At 46.6% G+C, this 24,546-nt stretch overlaps 2 protein-coding genes across 12 annotated transcripts in view; both read right to left on the bottom strand.

The window, feature by feature from the left end:
- The window catches only part of KAZN (kazrin, periplakin interacting protein), a 224,325-nt gene extending 211,076 nt beyond the window's left edge, over positions 1 to 13,249 (bottom strand). For both annotated transcript variants that reach the window (XM_075773157.1, XM_075773158.1), the window contains exon 1: positions 12,743 to 13,249. In XM_075773157.1, coding sequence (XP_075629272.1) covers positions 12,743 to 12,863 — 121 coding nt within the window. In that variant the 5' untranslated portion in view covers positions 12,864 to 13,249. The remainder of the gene's footprint in view (positions 1 to 12,742) is intronic.
- A 7,525-nt stretch (positions 13,250 to 20,774) lies between these two features.
- Positions 20,775 to 24,546, bottom strand: part of PRDM2 (PR/SET domain 2) — a 73,232-nt gene continuing 69,460 nt past the window's right edge. For 9 of the 10 annotated variants that reach the window (XM_075773153.1, XM_075773150.1, XM_075773145.1 and 6 more), the window contains one exon: positions 20,775 to 24,178. The gene's annotated coding sequence lies outside the window, so the exon portion shown is untranslated. The remainder of the gene's footprint in view (positions 24,179 to 24,546) is intronic. The other variant, XM_075773146.1, reaches the window with a different exon arrangement.

Here is a 24,546-nt window from a genome sequence, read left to right as displayed (position 1 = left end):
TCGACGGGAGCTCTGCTTTGCAGCGTACTCTGCCTCCCTCTCCTGGCCTGTTCCCAGGCATTGTATAAATTGAAAACTTTGGGGCATCTTAAATGAAAGCAGCGTTAGCCAGATTAGGATATTTGTCCATTTAAGATGCCCAAAGCCTGTAGATGAAAACAGCAGAGCCCTGAGGACATCCTTTTCGTCATTAACCTACCCACCCCGCATCAAGACTTGCAAAAAACCAGATTTTTGCCACAGACTGGTAGCTGAAACAAATTCCCAACAAAAAGAAAAGATGACAGACAAGCCAAAACACCCATAATCCCTGTTTAAGATCACAAGCACAGGTATCAAAGCCTAACAATTTCTACTCAGCCTTTCTTAAAAGAAACAATTACAATCACACTTTCTCATTAATTTATTAGAAAATATACTCCCCAAAGGGGAAAGTGGGGGGAGCATCAATCTTAAGCCATGATTCCTTAATTCGATCCCCAGGAAGGAAAGCAGCAAACCTCAAAGTGAAACGTTATGAAGCACAATGAAAGTTAAGCGTGACAAAATCCCTCTTTCCACAGGGAAACGAGAACTTCCCTGGAGTGCAAAGAGCAGCGGGGCGTTCCCAGGTCACTGGGCTCAGCTGGGTTATAAAAGCTAGAAGGGGGGGGAAAAAAAAACCCCAAAACCCCCAAACAACAATAACAAAAACCCTGTTCTACTTACAAGACACATCAGCAGCTCCAGCCTGCATTTGGTTTGGGTTTGTTGGTTTCATTTTTTTTAATATGGATAAATATATGCTTAATTGTTGGCAACATTTGAAGTATCAGACTTCTCGATGTACCTCAAATACGGGAAAGTGCTCAAGATCAATAGGGTAATTAGCATTAGATGCAATTAGATTCATGTACTCAGATTCTTAAGAATTCCATTTGTATTTTTTAAACTTTCCTGTGTGTATTTTGACATCAAAGCCACAGATTATGTTGTCTTGGGTTTCTTTTCCACATGGTGAACAATAAATATTAAATGGGACAAAGACCCTCATGAAACGATGCCACTCATGTCAGCCACCTCTGATTCTAAGGAATATCAGATTTTTAATCAAAATCCAGAACTTCATGGAAAAATCTCACTTCTGAAATGCCCTCTCTGGGGTTCCTACATGTCTATAAATCTTTACAGGAGTTAATCCAATTTAACCAACAGTGAATGTTAAATTATCCTTCTAGTTCCTTTACAGTTTGCTGTGAAGATAAAAGCTTTTCTGTATCTGCAAAAGCAGCACTTCACTGTTTAGACAAAACAAATCCTAGCTTAGCAATTCAAGCAGTAGACATTTATAACTCTTGATGTATTTGCTCTACTTGCTACATTATTTATTAAAGCCCTGGTTCTTCTGTGGAGAGGGGGCAAGAAATTCTCATCTTTCAATTAAGAAATTGTATATATTTAGATGACATTTAGAAACATAAATCCAAGCCCAAAAAGGTCTTTTTCCACCTTTTTTTTTTTTTAAGCAACCAACTCATCTGGAACTCCCCATACCAGTAGCCTGACTCAAATTCGTAGGAATTTGTGATGATGGCTCATTGGTTTTTAGGCCAGTATGTTATCAGCGTGTTAACAAACACACAGCAAACCGAAAGATAAGCTCGTGAAAAACAAACTGCTCTCATTTCTGCAATAGGCCACTGGAAATATATTCCCCACGTGGAATACATATAGGAAAAAAAAAACAAAAAAAGCTTTATGTTTCTTTGATAACATTTGCACTACCTCTCAGAATACATTAAACAGATTTTTTTTTTCTTTCCCCCCCCAGAAAAACACCTTCTTTTACTAAAGACCAGGCGCTTGGTAGGACACCAGGATCCACCGGCTGGCTGCTCAAGGAGCCCTTTCCCCCCTCACTGCAGGAGGAGACACCAGCACGGTGGCCACCGGGGGTCAGCACCACAGCAAAAAGGACATTTATTTAACAAATACCAGCTTTTTTAGAAAAAAATGAAATATTCAAGTTGTGGGTACCGGCCACAGCCATGTACAGATTGACGAGGAGAGCTGCGTCTGAAAGAGGGGCTGGGATTTATTTTTTTTAAAGTGCTATTTTTAAAAAAGCCCTTTGCCATCGTTACCTGCCCACAGGTGAAAGAAAGAAGAGGAAGCCCAATTCCTTTGAAATCATAAAAATGACGTATTAATTTAACCTGTTGTTTGACGCATAACTGGAACCTTCCCAGCCCAGAGCCCTTCAGACACGCTGTGCTGGAGATTGCTAACGCAGCACGGAAAATAAGACAATTCTCTTGGCAACCTGCTAATGCAATACCCAGTGAAGCCAAAAACCTTTTTAACAGTTACTGGAAGGAATATCCCCAGGAAATGCCCGGAAGGACTTTGCTACCCCTAAATTAGGGGGTGACTTTGCAGACAGACTGCGGTTTGCTTGGAGTGCAAATCCGCACATCGGGGCAGGGGAAATACCAGAGCTAGCACGGGTGCTCAGAGCTCCACCTGCAGCAGCTGGGAAATAAGGATAAAAAGAGTAAATTAACCTACCCAGAGCTCTGTGATCATAGAATCTTTAAGGCTGGAAAAGACCTCTAGGATCATCAAGTCCAACCATCGACCCAACACCACCATGTCTACTAGACCATGTCTCAAAGTGCCATGTCTACACGCTCTTTGATCACCTCCAGGGATGGCGACTCCACCACCTCTCTGGGCAGCCTGTTCCTGTGTCTGACCACCCTTTTAGTGAAGACATTTTTCCTAATATCCAACCTAAACCTCCCCTGGAGCAATTTGAGGCCATTTCCTCTTGTCCTATCACTTGTTGCTTGGGAGAAGAGACCAACCCCCACCTCACCACACCCTCCTGTCAGGTAGCTGCAGAGAGCGATCAGGGCTCCCCTCAGCCTCCTCTTCTCCAGACCAAACACCCCCAGTTCCCTCAGCCGCTCCTTGTGCTCCAGACCCTTCACCAGCTTCGTTGCCCTTCTCTGGACACGCTCCAGCTCCTCAATGTCCCTCTTGCAGTGAGGGGCCCAAAACTGAACCCAGCACCCGAGTATTGCCACGGTCAGGTCACTCTTAACATTTCCAACTCATTTAAGGGAATTGAAATCTCTTTGCACCACACTGCACCTGCCCTGCAAAGCTTACGGTCTGTTCAGGAAAGCATTAAACCCTTATTTACGGCTCACAGAAATTACCCGGACACTCCCAGCTAAGCACACAAGTACCGTTTGTCACGGAAACACAAGGTCTTTGTGTTAGACATTTACTAAAAGCAGCCTCGAATATTGAACGCAGACCAATAAAGCCAAGGGATCTCCCACGTATTACGGCAATCCTGACGGATCCGCGCAGGGTTGGGGGGGTACGGAGGGTTTATCCTGCCTTCCTCCGCTCGGGCAAACAGCCGCTGGAGCAGAGCGCTGTCACCTGTAACCCCCAGCCCCCCAAGTACAGCTGCGTTTGGATCGAGCCGTACGGAAAACACCACGTAACTGGGTTCTGCGGTGGCAGAGCGCAAAAATTAACTACGTCCACTGGAGACGCGGGACAGATGGAGAAACGGTGTATGACCAGAGAGTAATTCCTAGGAATTCTGCAGGCTTACTTCCCTTGCTCGCGCAGCTCAGGCCAGGCCGCGCTCGAAGGAAGGGCAGAGCTGACCCTTTTTCCTCTCCCCTCCCCGGCTGCCCAGACCAGAATATCCCGCTGCTCTGGGAAGCGCCGGGACGGCCCGATGCTTCGCAAGCTTTTGCATTGCCCGCTCGCCCCGCTTCACCTTCCCTGGAGGTGTCAGAGTCACCGCGCACCATCCATCAGCAATCCTCAGGGCTATTTTGGGCAAATCTGAGGCCGAGCTGTTTAATTTTGCAGCCGCTGAAGCACACTGTACCTTTGTTTCGGTGTCTGCAAAATCAAGCTAATAATAAGCACCTCTAAGACAACCTGAACAGCTCAAGTGAGGGGCAGAAACTATTTTTACCCATGCAGGGAGAATGAAGTTTCCTTTTGCTGCAAGCTCTGTGTACACTCGGAGCAGCAGAGACCTTTTGTTTTTCCAAGCCTTTACCCCCCTGAATTTCCTGAAATTCAACTTATTTACTTTTTTTAACCATTTAGATGAGCGCGGCAGGTCCGGCCTCCTCGGCGAGTGGCGATGGGTACCGTGCACACCGAACGCGACACATCGTGCTGCAGACAGCGGGAACAAGGGTCCTCGGTCCCGGGCTCCAGCAGCGGATCGCAGCACCGAAAGCCGCTGCTGAACGTTAAGCACGCGTACAGGAGACCGCGCAGCGTAATTGCATTGCTCAAGTAGTTGGGTGATCAGGGAAAAAAAAAAAAAAAAGGAATAGTAGAAATACAAATAAATTTAATTATCTGGAACTTACCCTCCACACAACAGGCAGCGAAGCCCAATTGGCGGAGCGACACAAACGCAGAGCTTGTACCGAGAGAAATGAGTTGTGTAATTCACCAGGCTCGCAGCAATTTGCTCCAAGGTCACCCTCTCTAGCTGCTTTGCTGGGAACTGTTAAAAAGTGCTTTTTGGATCAAGTCGTACAGAATGATATTGCAAAAATGCTGGGATGTGTCAGCTGATAGCACAGCCCTCATTCACAACCCCCAGCCCTGGGGACACGGCAGTATTTTCTTTCACTTCTCCATAAACCCATCGGTTTCTCTATCCTCACCTGGTTTCTCTTTACGCAGAGCTCTGATGGCACTAGACTTTCATTCCCAAAACTAAAGGAATTCAAACACGGCTTCCTCGTCTCAAACAACTTCATATATTTTATTTCATTCAAAGCCAGGAGAACATATAGCTATTTCAAGAGTATTGTATTTTGGCTCTGTAGAAATGTTTTGTTTTGGAAAGACCCAAACATTTTTGATTTCATCATTGCAGCCATTGCATTAGTCAGAATGATAAAGCACAAAGACAATACTTCAGCTTTTTGTTCAGCTGATTTCCCAATTAACATGTCGATGGCCTGAATACGTTCCAGTAAAATATTGCCATTATTTCATAGCAGAATTTAGGCAGCTTTAAAATATCTACTTACACATTTCTCAACTAGCTATATCAAAATCCCCACCTTCCATAAAATAGGATAAAGCCATAACAAAGGCAAAAACCCTTGCTTAATGTCTTTCATTCCACTTTCCTTTTAACAATGCAGGGCCATTAAAATTGCCTCAAAGCCCTCCAAAGAAAGAAAGGATAACTAATTCATGTTTGTAGCTGCAAATCTAATCATACGCGTGTTTTCAGTTCATTATTTTGGTGTCATAAAAATATGATGGTTGCTTTCAATTTGAAGGAATTATTATATCCTTATACTTTGCTATTCATGAACATTAATTGACAAAACCAAATTTGTCCGTCAGGAGTGCAGATGAACACTACCCATAATATAATCAGGAGTAAATCAGCTGGCAAGTGGTTACTACACAGACGCTGTAATAATTAAGTCTCTCTATTGAGATGACAGGAAGCAATTTATATTTAATTTATGCAAAGAAAAATATTTTCAGTGTTTTCTTTCTGTTTTCTGTTGTTGGGGGGGGGTTTGTCAGATACTTAATGGCATACGGCAGTCCTAACATTTTGGAAGAGCTTTTCCTCTCAGTCTGAAGAATAAAGCCCTCCTGCCGGTGTTCTATATATAGCTGTAGGTATGTATACATACATCATTTTCACTGGCCCTCCTCCCTCCAGCAGCTGCTCTGGTTTTGAGCAGATTAACCACATCCGCGTGGATTCGCCCAGCACGAGGGACCGTCCTGCGGGGCAGCGGTGACACGGGAGTTACCCGGCCACGGTGCGGGTGGGAACCAGACCCACAGCACCGGGCGCCCGGCTCGCTCCCGGCTGCTGACGCCCATTTAATCAGCTGCCACAAGTCCAGAGCACGGCTCTGGGGAAACAGCACCAGATCCATCACTGGAAACGCGGATTGAGCTGCAGCCTCGGTCCAGCTTTCCCCATTTCTTTAATACCCAGACACCCCACATTCCTGATTTTGGAAAATACAGGTTTCCTCCCCTCTTCCAAGCAGGTACAATCCCTCAACGTTGGGACACAACCTGCTATCTGGCCATCGGACAGAGCTACGCTCTGCTGTAAGAGACCCCTGGCCCATCACCTCAGCCACGCGCCGCAACGCCCGTGAGCTTTTCATGTCTGGGGCACGGCGGAGGGGGAAACACCACCAAACAAAAAAAAAATCCCAAAAAGCCATAAACCAGGAAAACCACTCACGGATAAGAAACCCTGCAATCTGTCACACCCCGGGTCGCTCGCTGAAACGCGGTCTCCGTTGATTTCTCACGCCCCTCCCAGTAACAGTGCTAGGGTACTAGTCAGTCCTTGTCTCCTGCGCCCCTGCCCGGCGCAGCCCTGGGCAGCACCCCCGGGTCACCTACGGCTTCCCGAGCCAGTAGCATCGGCACAATATTTCTGTGATTAAAAGGAGAACACTGTAAAGCAATAAAAGGTATAAACAGCAAGCGCACTCCATCCACAGGGCACCGATCGCTGTTTGCCTCCTGAGGAGTACAGCACTACCTAACAAAGTGAAGAGAGATAAATGTCACTTTTTTTTCTTTTTTTTTTTTTTTTTTTTTTATGGCTAGTAACAGCTCATTCCACTGGGTGGAAAAGAAAAATACTAGTGATCTTCCTATTTCATTTCTGTGGCCCCTTAATCTATCCCGCTCAGGCAGGAGCATGTCATCTGTCAAGGAGGACTTTTACTTATTGCGTTTCTGGGGAGAGGTAAATGACTTTTCCTCCTAGTGCCGGAGTTAGCCCTGGAGAGAATCCAATTATCCTGATCTCCCTTAAAACACAAAATCCAAAAGGCTTTGGGAGTAGTTCAGTTCTGATACATTTCTTGTCATCTCAGAAAAACAGGACTTTGTTTTCGATAGAAACGACACCTCTTTTTCTACACCAATGCACGCAACGTTATTTAGCATGACAATATCACGCACGGGAAGTTGGCAGGGATCTCATCCACATGTTCTCAAGCACCACAGTGACGAGCACAGAGATTTATGCCGGTTGCTTTCAAGCCGCTGACGCCTGCCATAATACCAGGACATCGACCCGGATGATAGCTCCACCCTGAGGGAACAGAAATCTCCAAGGGCAGGCAGGTACAGTTCAACGAAAAAAAGCAACATTCCCACCCTCGCCATTGAATATCTGTGAAATAACGGTCAGGCCCTAATTTTGGAACGCTGCAGTAAATTTTCTATTCTGGGTTTCTGCAGGGCTGGCCTTCGGTCTAACAGCTTCTGGGACCCGCACTGAGCATCACAGGGCTGGTGGCCAGGAGGAGCAGGATCCTGGCGATCACCGGCTTCATCCCACCTCACTCACCTGGTACCTGCTCCCGCGCTTTATTTCCCCAACACGAGGAAATCTGCTTTTGCACAGACCTAACCTGTGGCACGCTAATTAACCGAGACTGCTGCAATCATCTTTGGAAACAAAGTCTCTCTGCTATACACGACACACACGTGGTCCTCTCTTAGGAGAGAAAATGGAACAACTTGTTACCATGAAAAATTTATTACTGACTAATGTACGCGCCAAACCTAATACGCTAAGTACCAGGGAACACGTTTCCAGCCCCGATTCGTGTGGTCTCCAACCAACCGATCCCAGCAAATTTTATGCTGTTTTCTCTTGTTGTCGGTGGGAGGCAAGAAGAGCTGTCACCAAAGGTTTGCTCAACCGCTCTCATAGCTGGAGCCCGCGCTCTGAAGTGGTGTACTCGGGGAAACGCAGGACCGGAAAGGATCGCAGCTTTGATGTGAACCCATTAAATCATTTTTCTGCCATATACGTGCAGCAGAAGATAAGAGAGGGACACGGCTCCCAAAGCACTCGATGGGCACTGTTAAGCTCAGCTTTTGGGAAGAAGATGAAACCGTATCTATCGCCTGTGCTCCATTTCAGCTCCAGGTAAAAGCTTTGAAACCAGATCCTGTTTGGTTGGTGTTTAATTAAATCATGGAAAAATGCACAAGGGACCAAAGGACAAAAAAATATAAGAGCACAGATGGTAAATGTTCTTCTCAGCCTTTTTTTGAAAGGTCAGAGATTTGCTTCAACATCTTAAAGGGGCTGAGATTTTCCCATAAATTCTTCCCCAATTGCCTGACGCATGCTTTGGATGAGCAACGACATTAGTCAAGTTTTCTTAGCAAAGGCCTTGGCTATAAAGGAGTTATTAGGCAGAGAAACGTCCCACATAGAAATGCAGTAAGTTACAGACCAGCATTGACCTGCAGTTTTATTTATAAAAAAAACCCAAACCCTCCCTGCCTTTGCGTGACTCTGCCCCTTTACTAAGCTGCCAGTGCTGGGTTTCCCTCAGACCCGACTTGCGCACCAGAAATCTGTCTGCTCTGTGACTCTCTGCTTCCTTTCTCATCAGGCAATGCATTGCTGCCAGCTCAACACCTTACGGTGACGTAAGGGCAAATCAGTGCACCTATACTGTCCAGTGCAACAAATAGAGGCATTTCCTGCAGAAATGTTCAAGGAAGTCTTCAATGTTCTAATTAGCTCAAGGAAAATTTGCTGCCTTCTCCAGTAAAAAAAAAAAAAAAAAAAAAAAACAAACCAAAAAACATTCATTTCCATAGAAGAACTCCTCAGAATTTTGCATCGTGTCCTTAATTTTCTACTTGGCAGCCAAACCAAACTCACATCCATTTGTGGAGCAACCATCAGAATGGGATACAAAATACACATACTGGATAATATCTATGTAATTGGAAGATAATATGTAAAAGTTTCAGTGCAACATCTTAAAGTCTGGATGATTTTCAAAGTACTTTAGCTTTCTTGTTCATTCTGGTCATGTCTTGAACAGAGTTCTTTATTTCATAACCGATGGAAAATTAACTGGCAAGATATAAAAAAAAAATTGGGAGCCTAACAAATCAGCAGCATCTGTCAGCCAAAGAATTAATGGAAAATGACAATTTATCTAATGGAGCAGTGAGTCAGGGAATAATACACAGCGATAAGTCCAGAAAACTGCATTATGCCAGACAAGTTGCTTGGAATTTGCCCGTGTATAAAGTGGTTTCTCTGCTGAGCCTTACTCTTCAAGAGAGCCCTCGACTCTCCTTGAGATCAGGTCTCGCTCCATATATTCAACGTTTCATGGGAAGGCAGGGGAAAATACCCTTCAAATTCTCAGTCTCGCTCATCTTTAGGTTTGATAGTGCCAATCATAAATCTTTCAGACAATTTTTTTTTTTTTTTTTTAAATTCAGAACCTGTCAAATGGAAAAAACCTACAGCCTTTCATTTCGGTTTCAGCAAAATTTATAGCAGGAGTCTGTGCCAGATTCAAATTCACGCTTCAAACAAGAAAGATCCTCCAGCATTGCCTGGCAGACAGGACTTCCAGCTGAGACTGGGAAGATTTAGGACGGGGTTATGAAGCCAGCTCCTTTCACAATTACTCTTTTTGGAAAGCACCAGCCTTATAGTTAGGTTGGACCAGAAGAAGAAACAACCAACCCGCAGGACTCGTCCGTGAAACAAAAACCTTACTCTCGGAGCAATCCTAAATAGGAATTACAGCCCCTCTTTGGAAATTACACTCTCCTGAGAGGTGACTGTACCCCCAGGCGACGCCAACGGATCTTTCCGGCATCAGGCAAATTTAATGCCTGCAACAGCAAGGATTTACTGCTTTGGGAAGCCAGAGCTTTGTCAGCGCACTCCCAAACCAGGGAGTTAAACCAGCTGCCGTCTTCCGATCTGCACCATTCCCTGTGTTCAATTCAAATAAAAAATGACTGGAAGGGAGAGATCCCAGGAAACCACTTCATCGAGGCACAGTAAGCTTGGCAAGCAGCAGCACAGTAGGGTAGAACAGGAAGATAGAAAACTAATTTTCAACAGAGCATCCTATGTAATGTACAAAGAAACAGCGCTTCAGAGGTTAAATAAAGATCAAGTACTTGTGCAAAGGGCAAAACAGCTTTGGAGCAGGGCTCCCATATGACAACGCACTCTCTAGACTAATACTGTGATTACCATAGTACATCCTAGGGTATTATGCAAATCTACAAAATCCATGCATGCATAATCAGCCAATTATGCAGAATCAGCCGCACAGAAAACTTTTCAAGTCTTCCATCAAACGGGAAGACGTGCAGCTGGCAGGAGAAAAAAAGTGAACTTCCAAGACATTCAGTATTTGTTTTTCAGAGCAAGCTACTCCAGAGCAGCAGCAGGCGAGAGGGGACACACGTTTGCAACAGGGTGCCACGCTCTCTCCCCTGAGGACAGGTACCGCTACTCACAACCTAAGGCACATTCTGCAAGCAGACCCCAGCTCTTCTCGCAGGTGCTTTGGAGGAAAAGAGTCTTTATAATGGAGGCAGAAGCTGTAGAAAACACGAGATCCTTCCAGGTGGTACATGAAAGTTGTGCTGTCAAGTCTGTGATTTATTTAGAGTTTGGCATTTCTCCAGGCACACAGTTTGACATTTAATTAAGGCCAGGGCCTTTATCATTCAAGCACATCACAGAGTTATGAAAAAAGCCCAAATGTCATCAGCGACGGTGATGCAGTACTGGGTGTCTACAAGCCTTACCTGGGAAATTTGGACTGCGCCAGTCAGAACTTGACTCCACAGAGCTCCTCAAAATCATTGTTGCAAAAGAATCACCGGGGACAAGGTCTGGATTTACGGTTTATACAGGCACTTGCACAGCCGTACATGATGTCGAGCCCTTTCACGGCCCTATCCCAAATGTCATTTGTTCAGTGGCGTAGGTCACCACTACACAACTGGGGCTTGGTGTCCCAAGCCTGTGTCCGCTCCCGTTTCCTTAGGGCATCCATCCTTCCTGCCCACGTTAAAGCGACAAAGTACGGCGACAGCTTGGGTAGCCAAGTTTTGTAAGGCCCTAGAAACCCAGACCCCTCCGCAAACATGTCAGCTAAGTTCTGCTCTCAGGTACACTGACTACATATCATGTTTGCCGTAAGAACAGAAAGCTCGTGCAGATGTAAATCACACACGCGTATAATCTACTCGTTTGCTTTGAACGTCAGCGAGGTTCACGGCAGCCGTCCTTATATCACACTTCACCTTGTACCTGAGAAGACATCTAGAAAACCCTACAGAAATGATCCATCAGAAGGAAGAAAATCTCAGTGTTGAGTTACTGAGGTGGGATTCAAAAGCCCCAGATTCACAGGCTTCCTCCCTGGCATTTCCCTGTAAGAAAGGGAAAGCAAAAGCAAACAAAACTAAAATTACCATCTGTGTTTTCCCACCTGGTTGGTCTTACTCATTTGGAAAACAAATTGCTCACAGAGGACTGGGGCTTTCTCACACATCTCCTCTTTGTGCAACATCTGACATAATGGATCCACAGCCTTTGGACTGATCCCAGGCCACATAATACGAAAGATTAACACCAAACCCTCTTGAAAAACCGCCTGACATTTCCTTGGAGGCAGCAGCATGATCACAGGCTTGATTAACTGAGTAGTCAACTAACGAGTCATTCTCCTAGCTCAACCTGTACGAGTACTATGAGAGGCACAGCAAAAGTCGCACAGAGATCTGCAGCAAAACCCTAACAACGATATTTTGGATCCCACCACGTAAATAGAAACGCTACAGTCCAAACGTCATTTGTTACAGAATTGGCTGGGGAGAAGAGAGGAAAAAGAGGCAAGAGAAAGAGGGGATGGAACACTTTGGAGGACATGTTTGCTGAGGTATATGCACTATCATAGCCAGTAATAAGAAAATACCAGTAGGCTTGAGCAAAATAAGCGCTGGAAATTCAGAGCAAGCGTTGTTACGGTATCATTGCAAAACCCCAGGCTTTCTCCTCAGCCGTGAGTAAATAAATACATCCATTCTCAGAGCTACCTGTAAGCTGGGATAGGAAAAGAGAGCGAGTCGTGTAAAATCCATGATGCCAATCTATCAGTCTTGGGAACTCAGGGATGAAGGAGGATGCTAGTGCAAAGCTCTGGGGCGCTTAATGGAGCGGTGCTTCAGGGCACCCGTGCGGAGCAAGTAAGGAAAAGCAAGAGGCAAAAGCAGAAAATTTGGGTGTAGTTGTGTTACACACCTGCTCCTTAACGCCAGAAGGTGCGGGGGATAGATACTCAGGCCCATCTGTAGAGATGTTACAACATGTGAAAACAACTGGGAAAAGGAACAGAACTTCCAGGTGCTACGGTACCACAAACAGCCAGAAAACCCCCCAAGCATTTTGTCCTTCGTAGAACTGAACACCAAAGCAGAGATCCGCACACCTAGAGATGCTCTTTACCGCAACAGTCACCCTCCAAACCAGCAAATCAACCTCCAGTTTGAATGTTGTTATTTTGAAATTGGAAAAATTGCTATACGTGTTGTGTATACATCTAACCAGAATGGTAACTTCCACTGTCAGGTGAAGAGCAGCTTGTTCCAGCCCACGTGAACCCAAAATGGGCAATCATCCCAACCCCGGCCTCCTATTTGTAACTATTTAGACACAAAGCTTTGAAGTTTTGTGAGGAGTTGAGGCAGGTATGCAAACGCAACAGGGCTTGCTCCACCTTCCCCTTTGGAAAACACCAGGCTTGGGGACAAACAGGGGAGGGAAGAGATGAAGGACACTGCAAACCAGGAGGTGAGATGTAGGATGTCGAGGCTGTACGCGCACGCGTTCCTCTCTTACCTGCTTCCATCAGCTGGCACTGCTGCCCGAACACTTGTGAGAAGGTGACGGGGCCTGCCGCAGAGCTGGAGGTCACCGGAGAGGAGTCCATAGCGCTCTTCGGGTCCTTTGCATTAGTCATGGGGCAGAGCCCAGCAGCTGCGAGAAGCCTCCCGTCCCCCACAGACCCTCAGTGGGCAGGAGGAGACCCCACCTGAGGAACGGTGCCTCTTCCCGAGCCCAGGGGATGCTCCTTCCTCTCTTTTCAAGGGAGAGTAAGAGCACGCATGCTTTCAGTTGAGCGTCATTGATATTTTCGTTGAGACCCGTCTCTGCCTCTTCCAGAGGTTGGTGGTGCGTCCCAGGCAGGTCTGGTGGCCTCAGGCACAAATTAGCATTCGGCAACGAGCGTTGGCCCCTTCTGGGGTACCTGCCATGGTTACTGCAACCGTACGAGTCTCTTTTCTTCTCCTCGTGGAACTGAGACGTCTAAACCCAGCAGCTACCTCGTCCACCAGCTCGGGCACATCTCCTGCCAGGAACGCCGGGGGTTCCCCCGTGTGAGGTGCCGGGACGCTGACCCGCCGTCCTTGCAGCCCACCCGCCTGTCCGCCCCTCTGCCGAGGACACCCGAAGATGCTGGAGCACCAGAAAGATCTCGACCTCCCTCCGGGGTCTGGAGCTCTCCGTTAGGAGCTCGGGGGAGGCTGCCAGGGGATGGAGCCGACGGCAGAGGAGCCCCCGTGCCCAAGATGGAACCTGCTGCTCCGGGGGCTGCGCGGCTCCCCCCCCCCCTCAGCCTGCAGCGGGCAGAGCTCGGCTCCCGCCGCCCCCTCCGCGGTCTAGTCCTTCCTCACAGCCCTCTCTCCCCTTCCCCCAGCAAAACAGGCGAGGGGGAGGAGACTGGAGCCACCGTTAAATAACATTTCCTCGGCCCTGCTGCAGTGTCCCTCCCTCTCCCCCTGCCCTGATGCAGCGGCTGTTCCCGGGAGCTCTTCTGGAGGCACATGGAAGTGCAAACTCAGCCAGAGAGCCGAGAGCCTTAACCCCCTCACGCCTGCTTGCCGGGATGCTCCAGGGGAAGGGGGGAGGGGGGCAAAGACGGCGAGGGCTGGTACCCAAACCCGCCAAGGTGATGCCCGTGGCTTTGCCTCCCCCAGGGCCGCGGTCCTGTAACTTTGTGTAAACACCAGCCAGGGCTGTTTGCGTGGAGAAGGGGCCAAGAGTTAACTCCCGGGAAAGTCTGACACGGCTGATTCATCTTCATTTTTAAAAACTCTCTCTGGCACCGCAAAGGATGCTGACTCGGGGAGCTCTGCATAATTTTGTCCTTTGTTAGTCATCAGGGTTTTCTTTGGGAAGCTTGCTGGGAAGGTTACGCGCGGCTAGGAAAACACACATTGTCACCTAGCTGGAAATACAAACCCGCCAGGTTACAGCAACAGAAAGCCCAACGAGCAGAGCGTGTCACCTGCAAGCAGCCCCAGCACCCAGCGAGGCAGGGGGGGGTTCTCAGCCCCTTCCTGCAGCCAGCTGGGGCAGAGTGACCTGCCCGGGGGGCACCGGGAGGAATTTCAGCAGCGGGGAACTGAAGTCAAGTCTCCCGGTCTGTGCTGCAGGCAGCGCAGCTCCGCCGGCAATACCGCTGCACAGCCAGGAACCAGCGTTGCCCAGAAAATCCCAGCTTTATCGTGTTATTCTGCCTACTCCCAAGGCACTGGCAGGTTCAGCACTTTAACAGCTGCTAAACTGGTTCCGTACGGTGAAAGCTATCGCCTCCCATGAGGTTGCTCTTTCCTATAATGATTTAAATGGCTTTAGGCCCAGATCAGCTGTGGCAGAATATGGTCCAAACAAACAAAACAGAGACATCTTTGCACGTTCGTTTCGCTAAAGGCACAGGAACAATTTCTGTCCTCACAAGAAGACAGAGATTTAACTTGACCTTCTTGTTTATTACATGGAGGAAAACAAAAATTGGCCCATTTAGTCCAGGTGTCTTCAACATTCAGGTATTTATTGCCGTGGCTGCTTTCTTCCTTTCCGACTCTGGCGCCTGTTTGCTCTCTCTGACCATGCCCAGCTGCCCAGAGCAAACTGTCGTTTGGGCAAAGCCTGCTGATATTTGAAGCCTACAAGAGCACGTTCTAAAACTACGCAAAATGTCAGGAAAGCTGATATAAAAAGAGTGGTGTTTAGTTGGTTGGGAAAGGGTAAGTGAAGAGCAAAGGGTCTAGAGTCAGTTGTACCTCCAGCATCCCCTTGTGCAACGTGTACATGTATCAGGAAACCCTCCCAGAGCTGTTTGGGAACTTCTCTGCGAAATCCCCCGCACAGCTGCATCTAGTTCTGAAATATTAAAGCATAATTTAAAAAAAAAAAAAAATTATGCAAAAGGCTACCTGAAAGTCCTTTTCTCCTATTTCCTTAAGAAAACTTTTCCAGCTCTTTAAGATTTCAGGGGTTTTAGTGTTGCAGAGCATTTCACAAATATATTTTTCCTCCTTCCTAGTTCCATTATGCATTAGGAAAGTGTATTGAAGATTCTTCAAAAGCAAAAAAAATCCACCCAAAAGTCTTAGAACATCTGTATTCTGCAGATGCTAAGGACTCCGTCACAGGTAGGATGGGTCCCCTGGGTATAAGAAAGCTTCCCAGAGAGGGAACAGAGAAAGTGGGAAAGTATTAAAGCCTGCGTGCTCGGTGATTTCTGGAGCACGCCCTGTAGGTACAGTGCTGGGGAGACGCAGGCTCACCACCACCTCCCGCTCCCAGGCGCGGGGTTTGATGGTTCTATGTGGGGCACTGCGTACAGCGCAGCGTGCCGCAGCGGTTACACAACACGCTGCGCGGGCACGCTTCATTTAGCGCCGTTGTTCACAGCTTGCAGCCATTAGATCAAGTCGGTACGTGTCCCTAAAAACCAGAAGGCAAGACAACGAGCCCTCTCGGTTGGGCTGCTCTGGGAGCTGCGTACCTGCTCAGCATCGATTACCTTCTCGCCCAGCGAGACGCTGGGAGCGGATCAACAGCGCAGGAGCACACCTCATCTTTGAACAGCAGGCCCAGGGATGCTCCGGTTCAGCTCAGCACATTTTGTTCCTGAGAAATGACCCTCTATGAAATACAGAAATTTTCCAATGATATTTTCCACTTACTTCACTGCAGCTCACCTGAACTTTACTCATACAGCTGACAACCGCGCTGCTGTTCCCAGGCCTGTCCAGGATCCAATGCCAGATTTCCTCCTCTGGGCTTCTGTGCTTACCGCAACAGTCCGAGGTTTATTTAACGTGCACAAGGGTCCTTAAGGTCCTCCCCATTCCGCAGGTGTCACTGCTAACTCCGTCAGCTACAGCGATTGACACCACATAACGACTAATAATACAGACAGATAACCTGACCAAAGCTTATGTTTTTAGGTAAAAAGGAAAAATATTAGGGGTAGGAATAACGTCACCCTTGTTAAGGCACTGGAGCTCAATTTAAGAGGTGCTGTGCTTGCACGCAGCGAATGACACGTGCGTACGCTGCGCTGGCAGCGCAGGAGGAAGGTGAAGGGGAGGGGGTCAATCCCTACCCATCACTAAGTGGGAGCTTATTCTGCTCTTCCACTTCCCAACACAAGCTGTGTGCTAAACAGGGCAGTTTCGGCTTCTTTTAAGCTTAATGAGACACAAACCCAACAGCAGGATTCTCAAATATGTACGAAAAGACTTCCGTTGGTAAAAAAACCCCAACCAGGTAACTTGATGACCGCTGCCAGCCCTTCTCAAAACACGGAGCGTTTCCTTACGTTGCGCTCTGCCAGTGCCCACAGGGCTCGCCAGACCCGAGTCATCTGTCTGGGACATCCCGTACGTGGCAAAGCGCAGGTCTGGGCACAGGACCCCGACAGCTGCCCGATGGCCACCGCAAGGGAACGCAACCGATGCCCGGTGACCGCGACCGCCTCGGGCTGAGCTCTCACGGGGAAGTTTTGCTCTGATGGAAATTCACTTTCTCTGTGGGAGTTCTGTGCAGTCATTAAGGCTTTTGGATGATCACTGGCTCTGAAAGCTTGTGTTTCTGACAGCCATCTTTAGAAATGAAAATTCACTCACTCAATCTGCGTTTGCTTCCTGTGAGCTTTGTCACAGATAAAGCCGTAGCCAGCTAAGGGGCAGATTTGGTCCCACGTGCCTTTCGATTACCAAGGAAAAGGAAGACGTGATCTCGGCTGGGCATTTGCTTCCTTTTCGAAGGAAAAATTAATGCAAATAGCACGGCAGTAGACTTTAAGTGGTCTACTCCCTTCATCTCAGACCTACCAGACCACTGCGTGGCGTCCCTCCTTTGGGAGCCTTGTTCTGCCCCAGGTTGATGTCAGGTCCCTGGCCAGAGGCAATACGGTTATCACAGTTCTGCTTAGCAAAGGAGCTTGCCAATGGAGCCAAACAGATTTGTTCTTTGGGAAAATTACCCTGCTGCAGTAACACAAGCAGCTTAATAACACCACAGATGAGTTACCATCAAATCACCAAGGGCCATGAAAAGTCCACCTGACGCGCTTTTATTAGCACTGGGTCAGGAACAACTGAAGTCTGTGCTGACAAGTCTCCCGGTGACATTTTATGAGGATGTAGCAACTCCCGTTCTCACACTGATGATCGGTCGATCTGACGGGGCGTTCAGAAGCCCTGAAGTGCCAAAGGAGTGGCTCTGTGCACTCCAGCACCCCGTCCCAGTGACGGCAGCGTGCATCAGGACCCAAGAACCTTGGTAAATGCCGGTTTAATGGATGTCTGCTTCTCCTCCACATCTCACATTATCTCACTGAACAATGTGCTACATGAATATGTACGAAAGGGACAGAAGAAACCCGGTTAAACTCATTACATCAATAGAATGGCATTGCATTACAGTGACATTTTACATCTCTAGAAATCCTCTGTGCAAGAAATGAGGGTTATTCACAACAACGTTCTTAGTAGCAAAGGATTCTGGAATGGAGGACGACTCAGGAAAGAACACAGAAAAATTCAGATATTATCCTTAATGAGGTGTCATCAACGAATGGGGACAAGTGAGAACTCCTTTCTTGTGTGTCAGAAGTCAGCATTTCACTGTGACAAGGCAGAGACTCTGAAAAAAAAAAATAACAAGATAAGGACTTTTGCATTTGCTGCCAGCACAGCTCTGTCACAAGGAGGGCTGGCAAAATCGTTGGCTGGATGCGCGGGGAAGTATGGATGTGATTATTCCTCTGCAGACAACGCTACTGAGATCAGTCCTGGAATGTTTATGTAATTCTGCTGCCTGTGTCATGCAAGGAAAATTGAGTATTTTGTAGAACTCACAATGCATTTGAAGCAATGCACTTAAGGTTTGGCACGAGAGACAGCAATTAAACATTTTTCTCCTTTCCTTCAAATTACGTCTCCATCGATTCTTGGCTGAAAGAGAAATTCATTCGGTTGGGGTCTATTCTTTTCAAAAGATAAAAGTTTGAATGCCACAGAAGAAAATGATGTAAGTGGTGCAGTGAGAAAAAGCCCTACTCCAAAAGACTTAAAGAGTTCTTTGGGTAGTTTGTCAAAAGTGAGACTGAAGTATGGCTTAATTAATGTATAAATATCCTTGTAGAAAAGAAATACCAACTATGAAAGGACTCTAATCAGCCGGTGCTAGGCACAAAGAGAAGCTGAACTCAGATATAGACATTATCTACTGGGACTGAGTACTAAAGGAAATAGTCTGGATATTTCACTTTTCAAGGTTAAATTAAGATGCATTCCTAAATCGATACACCCTGGGTAAGCCTTAGTCACTGCACTTAACAGAGAACCCGAAGAATGAAGTTCAGGGAGTCTGTCAGTTAAGCACTGTGGCTGTAGGAAGACGCAATGTATAAGAGAGTAAATATATTGGGTAGATGACAGGATGCGAGTATAATAATGAGCAAGACGGTTTATAGCACCAATTTTCTGATGTAATGCTGGTCCCCAACCAGTCTATTCCACAGAGCTTCAGCTGGAGAGGCGAGGAGGAGATGAGCCTGGAGAGAACACCCCCTCGCCTAGTTCTCTGCAGCCATTGACACTGGGAGAGCAAGAGAGAGCAAGAGAGAGCAAGAGAACCAACCTGGTGAAGCCCTGCTAAAGCCAAGGTGACCCAAAACTTAGCAGAGCAGTAAAAGGATGGGGGAAGGGGGGGGGGGTATTTGCATTAGCATCTCATATCTAAGATAATATTTCCAGAACAGTCTAATCTTTAACAACTGCCTCTTCTTCTTCCAAGGCAGCTGCAAAGCAAGTCATAAACCAAATGCAGCACAGCTTGAAATTCTCTCCTACCCCCAAGCACCTGTCTGTCCCCCTCCTTTTCTCCGCTGGAGAATAACCGACGATTGTTCACGATCAGTAGGCCAGAACGTGCTTCTCTGTCAACTTCCCAGGCTAGCTCATCCCTAAACCGAGAGAAATGTCTCTCGCCTCAAAAGGCACAGCGCTATTTCTGTATGCCCTTGTGGGACCGGGCTGGGAGCATCCGCCGCTCGCTTCACCCAGGCTGCGAGTCATCAGCCGCAAGCCATGACCTTGGCGCGATGCAAGCCAGCGACCCCGAGGTGAAAGGCTCCATTGCTCATCACCCAGGAAAATGTTACTCAGCAGAGCTTGACGTACTTTTCTATTTCTGCTCTTCCACAGCTGACCCATCTCACACAGGAGATGACAAGCTGTCGGGGATCTCAGGTGGGATGTACTTGTGCCCTCCACGTCCACTACAGGTTGGTTTGGGTTTGTTTGGGGTTTTTTTCTCCTCGAGAACACACAATACTCTGTTTGTCCTACAGCTTTGAAAGACTCTTTACAATTGGCACCGGCATCAAAAACTGGAACAGCCTAACTGGTTTTCCTAACCGAGATTTGTGAGGGGACTGTGCCACCAGCAGTGCCCTGTTGTCTGCATCCTTCTGCCTCCCGGCAGCTGCGGACAGCATGACGCGCAGCGCTACAGCAAACAGTACTAAGGCAGTTGTTAGAATTTTTTTCTCCTTACCTGGTTTTGAAGGTAGTCTTCTTCCAAAAAAAAAGCCACGGCTCTTACAAAAAGGAGGAATTAGTGCTGGTTCGTGTGACAGCACAGACAGATGAAAGAAAGTATGTAGCTATTTAGTTAAAGAATATTTCAGAAGATTCTCGTGCAGGGAGGGAATTACAGTTCAGCAAAATACGATCACGGAAAACTTAACTGAAACTGAATGCCATTTGATAAAAAAACAAGTAGGCTGCGACACTGCAAGAGGAGGGTGGGTGACTGTTAGGCTGCTGCAGGCAAGGCAACAACGTGCAATGGTGACAACTGATTTTTTACCAGCAGGTCAGATTTATAACGCATAAGGAATCCTCAGATTTTCTGGGGCGACAGAGCCATTTTTAGCCTACGTGAAATTAATATTAATACGCAGCATGCTTCAACTGTTCCCAATCTGTTTGTTGTATCTGCTCTTGTTTTTAAAGAATGTGGCTGAATTTAGGCACCAGTTGCCCGTGACTGGTTGCCCACCGACCCTTGGCGATTCCCTTAATAATAAGTGCCAAGTCCCACGGCCCTGCACAACCCAGACAAGATATAAGATTCCCCCTCGAGGTGTTTTGACGGAGCACATCCTTTTAAAGAGATGAATGAAACAGGGACCATTTCTAGGAAGCAAACAACCCCTCCCACTTCACGCCCTGCTCAAACTTCCAGCTTCCCATGGAGCACAGCAGCCCCTGAAGTTCTCTGCAGTGTGTTGCTTCCACAATGCTGCAACACTTCCACGAGAGGTTTGAGTGGAGTGTCCAAACTACAAAGGGCTTGCGTGCTGCTTATCCAAGCGCGTAGACCCAGAGTCTGAAGCCGTCAGGAGAGCTCGGTCTGCAGTAATTACCGTTAGCACGCCTGGAGCTTGATAGACCAAGGTGACATTTCTATCTCCTTCCTCCTCTCCTGCCACCCACCAGAAAAACGCCACGGATCTCCATTGCGAAGACTTCCTTTGCTGAAATAACAATAAATATTTCCATGATGCGGTTTGTCACATTAATTTATTGTTGTTCGTTTTCTTTACATGGCGGACAGACAACAGAGCTTTCACTCTTCCAGAGCAATGTTCAGAACCCAAGCACCAACCAGGTTATACCACATCTCCACGCGGTTTATTTTGTAATAAACTTCTCAGTATCAGCATTGTCACGAGAGCACTGCAGAGCTACCGGTGTCAGCCTCGCAAATTCCTTCATGCAAAACCTGAGCTTTTTCCCCACCCTTCTCCTTGAATTTTCACAAGAACTTGTGATATTAGTCAAGGGCAAAATTTCACGTTTCATCAGCAGGCACGGGGGAGGTTAAAAATTTGCTGCAAAACTGTGAAATTCTGCCTTGGGGGAAAAAAAAAAAAAAAAGGCATACTTTCCTGAATTTACCATGAATAAAATATCCTCATCGTTCTAGAGAAATGACACCATTTTGAACTGATTCTTTTTTCTGCAAGAAAAAATCAACACCCCCACCCTTCCAAAAAACCTGTATTTGTTATTGAGAGAAAATGATGAAAAGTTTGGTGCAACCACGGGTTATTTCTTATCAGTGGTGTGGATATTTTTCTGCCACAGCTTAGACCGTAATAGATCCTTCAAATAGACCAGAACAACATAAAGCTGTGTGCTGTGGTCTCTTGGTTGAGTAACACACGTTATAAAACTTTAAAAACGGAGCATTTACAACCAGGTACATAAAGACGTGCTTTTAAAATTGTAAATACATATTTACAGGCTCGTGTGATAAACCAGAATTTCTCTGGGAAAAACGTCCATATATCACAACAATTTACACACTTCTCTCCTTGAGTTTGTCAGTTATTACAGTTAATACCACTCTAAAAAAAGCAGCAAAAATAAATTGCACAAAAGTGACCTCTAATAACCTCATTGGTATGCCTTAAAGGCACTAAACTCAGCAGCATCCGTGCCAGAAACTCTGTACTTAATTTAACTTACTGTTGCTGGAAGTTGAGTGGGTCTCAGAAGAACCGATTGCTCAAAGCGGGATTTGGGCTGCACGGCAAGAAAGCTCTTCCTCAGCAACAACCCTCGTGTGACCAGTGAAAATTCATACAGTAAGTGTGATTTTCGACAAAATGCCTCACAAAGCTGCGCTGGGCAAATCAAGGGCATATCATGCCGCTGCTTTAAGACAGAGTATATCGGAGCTGGTTTTTATTAGCACTGTGTATTCATTTTTCAAATGATCTAGATGCTGTCCAGACACACAGGAAGATAATTCCTGTTTGAAAGAACAGGGTTTACCATACTAATACTAGGTGATGAGAGGAAGGAGAAAATGTGGAGAGAAAATAAAAATAATGTGCAAAACTAAAGTGAGCCAAACTGATTAGAGAGCTGTATGTGCACGCCAGCTTCTTTGAGACAGACTTAAGGCCAGGAAACTTAATTTCTGTGCTATTTGACCACGATGTACCAAGGTGCCTAGCAGATTTGGATACTCACTTCCGACTAGTTTTAATGAATAATGAGAATCTCAGTCTTCCAAGGGCGCTGTGAAAAATTTCAGCCTTCGTTTGGAACTAGTACATCACGTATTTCAAGAGGAAATTATTGCTAGCAAAAAGCTCAAGAGGGGACAAATCCTAGAGACTCTTCACTCCAGGAAAGAGAGCGAGCAGCCAGCGACGGCAGAAGCTCTCCCCACAAAGCCTGCATCTCAACGGTCTCACAGTCCTGAACTGGACGCATCACTTCCAACACGGGAGGGGACGTAGCTTTTTATGGCTCATCTAGTTCCCAGCATCTCAGCCTTCCCCCAAACCACAATTGCACTTAGAAAGCCTCCAACAGGGGTTTATCCAAAAAAAATCTGTAGCCAGATAATACAAGATCCTGAAGATCTTTTCTTTCCAGCTCAAACAACGTGTAGCTAAAACATTTTTACGGTGAACAAAACCGATGTTTCTTGTTTAAAGCTTTTGTATTCATTTTGAACAATTTGACTTTAATCAAAACTATAAAAAATTAACTGTTTTCAGTAATTTCATACATATATATTAATATATATGTCATATATATATATGTAGATATATATAAAATCGATCCTTATTTTGACTTTTTCAGGGCGGCGGGAAGGAGTCTCAACCGGGCACTTGTTTCTTCTCAACTAACCTGTGCGTACACAGATGGGCGCTTATCTGTGTGGAGTGCAAAGACAAGGAGAGCAATGAATTGACCAAAACAAGGGGGAAACGGGGCAATCAACCCCCTTGGCCTCCTTGAAAAATCCCAAACCCAGACGCTACGTTAAGCGGGGATCCTGCAAAAACTTGTCTTGACAGAAGGAACCCTTCATCTCGGAGGTGAGACCTGCGGGGGCCCCGAGAAGCACCCCTGCCAGATGATGGACCTGTCTGTGATTGTCACCGTTTTGGAGCAAGAGGTAAGAGATCTTTTTGCACTGCATTTTACCAACTGACCTGGATGTTTCTGCAACTTGTCTTCACTGGCTGCCAGCTACCTTCAGGGATGCCCTCTCTACAGGACCGTGGAAACTAAACATCCTTGTATTGACAGTTGCAAACACAAGCTCCGTATTTAAGGAAAAAGCGTCGCTTGATACTGCACGGCAACACGCATCTTTGATATCTCACTAAAGAAATAAATCCTGACTGTAACAAGAGTACCAGACTGGCAACAAATGTAATGGCAGCTTTTGAGAAATGGATGCTTGTCCCTTTGTGAAACCGGGCTATCAGTGCATTTCACAGAGATCACTTAACAGGTGGTCTTCCAAAAAATGTGGGTGCTGACGCACCTCGGAAGCAATGGCATCATGCCCGTTAAAGCTAATGGTACAAAGTCAAGAGTCTGGGGTACCCACAGACTTCAGATGTGGAAACCTCAGCAAAACCTACCACTGCCTTCAGTGGATTTTTGTGGGATGCCCAGTTCTTTACCCGTTAGGATGTAAAGTAGAAACTAAAATGATGTAACAGTCTTTTCAGAATTTAATTGCATAGTATGTTAAACCCCTCTGTGTTCTACCAGAAAGAGGAGACTCATCCAGACCCATCAACTCTCTGAACACGGTTAATCTGCCTGCAACTGTCTGAACATTTCTCCGTGCTATTCCACTGGCCGTTGACGCGTGGACTCCACGCGGCAGGAGACCCTGAGATCACCCTCTCACCAGCATCCACAGTTCATCACTCTGGAGAAGGCAGGAGCCCTGCTCTGCGCTCTCGCTCTCTCCCTCTGGAAGGAAGAACAATACGACAGAAGCGCGCCGTTGCTGCCAGCAGAAGAAACCGCTGTCCCTGTTATCTACGGAGGAACCGGTCTCACCTCATCTGAGAAAAAGCAGGAGAGGATAATGCTTGAGGATTAATTCACCTCACCTTTTCCAGTCAAAAGTTCCTAGTACCTGCAAATACACAGAGAGTGGCATTTAATCAGAGTCAGCTTTAAGATCAAGCAGGCAGAGTAACTGCCCCGTTACCTGGAAGCAGGACAAGTCATTCAGCAAGCGCTGCACGGGGAAGAGATGCCCATGATTTTAACTTTTGCTTGGGTTTCCCACAGCTAAATGGTCTACGCCGCAGCTAGGGATGTTAACATTTCATTAGCAAACACTGCCATTACGTGGGAGGTAGCAAACTTCAGAATTTTACTAACTTTCCCCCAGAATGTTACTTTTTGAACATATTTAACAAAGAATAAATTTCAGGCTGCAGCATCTTGATTTTGCTGGCACTCATTCTCACCTTTACCTTTACAGATCTAAGTATAACG

Source organism: Balearica regulorum, chromosome 21 (assembly GCF_011004875.1).
Source record: "Balearica regulorum gibbericeps isolate bBalReg1 chromosome 21, bBalReg1.pri, whole genome shotgun sequence".
In the NCBI taxonomy this organism is placed as follows: domain Eukaryota; kingdom Metazoa; phylum Chordata; class Aves; order Gruiformes; family Gruidae; genus Balearica; species Balearica regulorum.
Note: the sequence above shows the minus strand (reverse complement) of the source record. Positions and strands in the feature narration are given on the sequence as shown.